Source organism: Amblyomma mixtum, chromosome 4 (assembly GCF_055824585.1).
Source record: "Amblyomma mixtum isolate Tamu chromosome 4, ASM5582458v1, whole genome shotgun sequence".
Taxonomy (NCBI): domain Eukaryota; kingdom Metazoa; phylum Arthropoda; class Arachnida; order Ixodida; family Ixodidae; genus Amblyomma; species Amblyomma mixtum.
The window spans coordinates 43,104,576-43,110,043 of NC_143015.1; the positions used below are offsets into that span (position 1 = coordinate 43,104,576).

Here is a 5,468-nt window from a genome sequence, read left to right on the forward strand (position 1 = left end):
AGATCTAGGTTGGCATGCAAGTCATGAATAAAAAGGGCTAGTTGAGTGTCGCAAGAAAAGCCTTTCCGGAACCCGTGCTGCGCAGGATGAAAAAAATTGTTCGAATCCAAGAAGGCAATGACATGGGAGAATATGACGTGTTCCATTAGCTTGCAAGGCACGCTTGTTAAAGAAATGGGGCGATAATTTAATGGAGAATTTGTGTTACCGGATTTGAAGACTGGAATGACCTTCCCATTTTTCCAGTCACGAGGAAGTTGGCCAGAAGAGAGTGACTGCTGGAATAGCAAACATAAGTAACTGGCACTGGTGAGTTTCGTATTCTTAAGAAATTTGGCGTTGACATTATCGAAACCGGCCGAAGATGAAAGTTTCATTTTATCGATTAGTGACAGAATTCCCGATGCGTTAAATTCAACAGGTGACATAACATTATAAATAAAAGTGTTTGGCACAGAAAAGGGGGCATCATATTCATTAGTGAACACTGATTGAAATGCAACATTGAACATGTGAGCACACTCTGCATGACTAAGCACGTCTCCTGCTTCATTTGTGACACTGATATCGCCTTTGTGTTTTGGGTTGATGGTGTCCCAGAATTTTCGAGGATTAGTGTGTAGTATTCGGGGCAAGTCTTTGTTAAAAAAGGAACGTTTGGCGTTCCGAGCAGATGAATTATATGCCTTTTCGGCTGCGTAATACTTGTCCCAGGCCGCCTGGTTAGTTTTTGCTTTGGCTGCGCGAAATAGACGCTTCTTTCTATTCTCCAAACGTTTTAGCGTTTTAGTGAACCATGGTTTCTGTGAACTTTCTCGGAAGGTGAACTTAGGAATGAACTGATCAGTTAGTTCAGTAATTTTCTTCTTAAATATAGTCCAATTTTCTTCGATAGACCGAATATGAAAATTAGTTCGGAAAGATTGAAAGAAAGCGTCTAGTTCACGATTAATCTCTGCGTAGTCACCCTTATCGTACAAACGGATCGTCTTTTTAAAAGTTTGGTTCCGAAGCGGGGTTAAGGCTATATCGGTATGAATTACTTCGTGATCGCTTGTTCCAGGAAGAATCGTGACTGATTTAACACTTTCGGGATGACTGACGAGTAGTAGGTCTAATATGTTAGCGCTCGTTTGTGTTATTCTTGTTGGCGCCAAGATAACTTGTGTAAGGCCAAAGTTCAGGCACACTTCTATAAAATTTTTGGCTTCCACCGTGCCTGATGCTGAAGCAGTGTTAGTACTCCAGTCAATATCCGGGAAATTAAAATCACCAAAGAGAAGTATATGCGACTTTTGATATTTAGCAGTAAGTTCACACAGCAAGTTAGTAAGTTTCTCTGAAAAGTCCGGAGTACAATGCGGGGGCCTGTAACAAACACCGAGAAGAACCGACTGAGGAGGACAACGGCAGAAAAGCCACATTATTTCTAGATCAGACGAAATGGAAATGATTGAAAATGGTAAATCATTAGAAAAACCAATGAGCACTCCTCCGCCACGAGACCCCTGACGGTCCTTACGAAAAAGCTTAAAGTTAGGTAAGTCTGCCAGGACCTCATTGTCGTTAATTTCGCTAGTCAGCCACGTTTCAGTTAGTACGAAGATGTTGCTATTGGACGAACGAACAAGACTCGAGATTTCTTCCCGCTTAGAAATGAAACTGCGGACATTAGTGAAAAGTACGGAAAAAGAAAGAGTAGACTGAGGCGACTGCCTGGACGCGGGCGTGGGGTGAGGCTGTGGGGTGCTTTTTCTAGATGGCTGCTATGATATTTCCTTAACAGTTTCCGAGGATTCGTCATAAACGTACCGTGCGCGACCGATAAACAAGGTTTTATAGCTCAGTTTATAAGCTGTAGATTTGGTTTTTGCAAAAGTGATAAGCTGTTTTCGGGCCTTCCTAACGGCAGGCGAGAAGTCTTCACCGGCGCTATATACAGTATCTTTGAATTTTTTTCCATTAGACAGAATTTCCAGCTTAGTTTTGTGGGAGTGAAATTTTGCGATTATTGGTCTGGTTTTTCCAGCTGTGTGACGGCCGAGGCGATGGGCGCGCTCGATATCGTTTGAAGCAACTGTTATATCTAAGGTAGTGGAACAAAGATGGATTACAGCTTCCTCAGATTGTGTGTAAGTTTCTGCGGGGTCATTATCAGGGATTCCATAAAATATTAGATTGTTTCGACGTGACCGGTTCTCAGCGTCGTCAACACGAGCCTCAAGGTTTTTTATATGAGCACACATTTCTGTTGTCGCTGTCTCCATCGAGTCTAGTCGCGACTGCAGCTCAGTGATAAGTTGGTTTTGTGCCTCAAGGATACACATGCGTGCTGTTAAGTCTGCGATTGCCGTGTCAGTAGCCGTAAGTTGTTTTTTCATGTCTTGTATCTCTGAGAGAAGTGTAGATTGCCCGGAAGACAGTTTCTTTAGCTCAGCAAGCACGGTTTCAAAATCAGGTCCCGGGTTTGTTTCAATATCCCCAGCCAAAAGTAACAAGGATCGAACAACCTCAACGCACTCAACACCAATACAGACACAGCTCTGTGGGCTCGGCAGCTGTAGTAAGAGATAATTGCTAGTTTTCTTAGCAAATAGACTGTAGAAGTTACCAACCTGCATGATGAAGGCGAAAGGGTTAGACTGTGCGGTTGCACAGCCACCGAGCCCACAGAGTGGCGCGGACGGGCGTTGCTCCTTTATAGCTTCCGCTGTTGATGTCGCTCGCAGTTCCGCTTTCCAGGGGTAAGGTAGTGTCCAGTGCTGCCCGAGGGGCGGTCCGGGAAATGGAGAGTTGATGGCTGCGGTGTTGCAGCAGGGGCTGTTGTTGTTGCTGGCATCGGCATGCGCAGAAAACACTGCGATTCCAGGGCGCGCAGACAGCAGGGCGGGGATGGCCACGCGAACGATGAACAGAAAAATCTGCATGATGAAGGCGAAAGGGTTAGACTGTGCGGTTGCACAGCCACCGAGCCCACAGAGTGGCGCGGACGGGCGTTGCTCCTTTATAGCTTCCGCTGTTGATGTCGCTCGCAGTTCCGCTTTCCAGGGGTAAGGTAGTGTCCAGTGCTGCCCGAGGGGCGGTCCGGGAAATGGAGAGTTGATGGCTGCGGTGTTGCAGCAGGGGCTGTTGTTGTTGCTGGCATCGGCATGCGCAGAAAACACTGCGATTCCAGGGCGCGCAGACAGCAGGGCGGGGATGGCCACGCGAACGATGAACAGAAAAATCTGCATGATGAAGGCGAAAGGGTTAGACTGTGCGGTTGAACCATAAAAGGGTTAGACTGTGCGGTTGATCACGAACCATAAGACATGTTTTTCCTCATCGGACTACATAGCCTGTGGAAAATACGCATGCTCGACCGCAACGCTGAACCTCTTGTTTCAGCCAGATGCCACTTCAGTCGAATGTTTCTCCAACTCAGGGCCATATATGATGGTAGGCAGTTTCTACCGGATTGGTTTCGGCATTTGATGAGGTGGGTATCTTTGCCGCACTCTTAGTGGTGCTGTTTTCTGTAAAGGCAGTGCAGCGCCATTACTGGCTGCATGCTTTGTAAATAATCAGCATATTTTTACGCGAAAGAACGCACGTCGTACGGCCTACAACAGCCGAGTACCGTGCTCGGAAGAAAAGAGGCGCGGAGGGATTTCATGTGAGCGAGCGAGCGCCGAGGATAATAAGGACTGGCCGACACCCGACACTGCTTTGGCTGCTCTCCAACGCCCGCGTGCGGTTTTCTCAGGGCGAGTCTGTTGTCCCGCTGCATATTTTTTGTGACAGCGGTGGGATGGCGCTCACCCACGCTCGGAACCAGGCTGCTGACGCTGGACACGGCACGACGGACAGAGCCGCTGACCTCGGTCGTTCCGACCGCCTGCCCCTTTCCCCGACGCTGGAGGCCGCCTTTGAGCACCTCACTCGGCGACCCAACGAGCGTGGGGCTATGTTAGAGGCGGAGGATCGCGGGCTCCGGCAGGGCTGGAGCCGCCTGCGAACACCACGGAATCATCTACACTAGCACCCGTCGGGCTGTCCTCGCAGTCCGATCGTGGGGTGTACGAGTCAGAAGCGTCACTTCCAGCCCGACAAGATGGAATGCAGGTAGAATTACCAATTTTCGATTGCACTGTCTATTGGGAGGCTTACCAGGTACATCTGGACGTCATCGCGGAACAGTAGGGGTGGCACGCCAGCACGAAGGCCGCGATGCTCGCCGCCAAGTCATAAAGGAAGGGAGTGAAAGAACAAAGGAAAGAGGTGCCGTAGTCTCTGAAAGGTGCTCCTCGATTGTCGGGGCCGCTACGACGCCATCGCGGGCTTCCTCGCCGACCATTACGGGTCGGACCAGCACATGCTCCGATACTAGCGCCTCTGTCCTCGCCGGCAAGAGCCCGGTGAAAGCTAACAGGACATTTCCGTGGCTTTCAGCGGCTAGCGTCGCAGTCTCTGCCGGGTGCGCCACCGACCACCGTGGGAACGGTCGGCACGGAAGCTTTTGTGGACACTATTCGAGGCCCTGAGGCCCAGTGCCAGGTTCGCCTCGGGCGTCCCGAGCCCGTCCGTGCCGCTGTGAACCTTGTTGTCGAGGCCGATACCACCTTGCGGGCCACGCGAGCTGACCTCAATGGCCCTAGTGGAGTTGAGAAGCGTGTCAGTCATCTCAGCGTTCACGAACTTAGTCAGCTCAGAACAGCATCTGCCATGGATGCCGCGCCTTGCACGAGCACTGACGCTGTCGCGTCCTTCCGGCCAGTTTGCAACGAGAAGCATCGCCATAATCATCGCAAGCTTCCAGGTGAAACGTTCTCCAACATCAAGGAGAGCGCCAAGCCTGCTGAAGCTAACGTCGACTCGGCACCTTCTAAGCAAGCGCAGCCAGATGGTGGGGAACTGGATCATAGCGACGTCGGACCGCCGAAAACGACCGTCGAGAGTGACCCCTCTGCTTATGCTCTGTCAGTGGCTTCGTCTTTGAGCTCGGCATTAACACCGCCGCCAGCCGTCACTCCTGCTGTCGCTGCTGAAGTCGCTCCTGCAGTCACTCCTGCGATCACCCCTGCCGTAAGCCCTCCTCTCAGTTGGCCTGTCGGCCCTGCCATCGGTCCTACCATCACTATTGCAGTTACTGCTTCACCACTCCCCACGCTTCTATCTGTTCATTCTCCCCATTCCCCGATTTTACCGCACGATCTTCACTACACAGTTTGTGGTCGCCTACAGCACAATTTGGCCCATGTATCTCGAGTGCGGCTGGGGCAAGGAAGCAGGGGTCGTTGTCGACTTCGCGACCCCGCGAGAGCAGGCGTACCAAACTCCCCGTCGCCAAGATCGGGATCGCCGGCTTTTTCACTTCAGTGCGGATCAATGCCTCTTCCAGGTGTCGGCGCCCAAACGTGCCTCCGCCTCTGACCGGTGTCGTACCGAAACTTCGAATGCACGTTCCGCTGTTAGACGTGTGCTCAGTG

At 50.9% G+C, this 5,468-nt stretch overlaps 1 protein-coding gene across 1 annotated transcript; it reads right to left on the bottom strand.

The window, feature by feature from the left end:
* Nucleotides 1–1,104: 1,104 nt before the first annotated feature.
* On the bottom strand, nt 1,105–4,662 carry LOC149346331 (uncharacterized). The gene is made up of 2 exons (XM_089541298.1): nt 4,470–4,662; nt 1,105–2,800 (listed from the first exon to the last, which is right to left on the bottom strand). Exons 1-2 carry the CDS (start codon nt 4,660–4,662, stop codon nt 1,767–1,769), a joined length of 1,227 nt encoding a protein of 408 aa, XP_089397424.1. The 3' UTR covers nt 1,105–1,766.
* Nucleotides 4,663–5,468: the final 806 nt, after the last annotated feature.

Bases quoted from the DNA above. Each gene is read 5' to 3' on its own strand.
- LOC149346331 (XM_089541298.1), bottom strand. From the start codon at position 4,662: ATGACTGACACGCTTCTCAACTCCACTAGGGCCATTGAGGTCAGCTCG. The intron at 2,801-4,469 runs GTCGGTGGCGCA...GCAACACCGCAG, and splicing joins TGCCGACCGTTCCCACGGTG to CCATCAACTCTCCATTTCCC.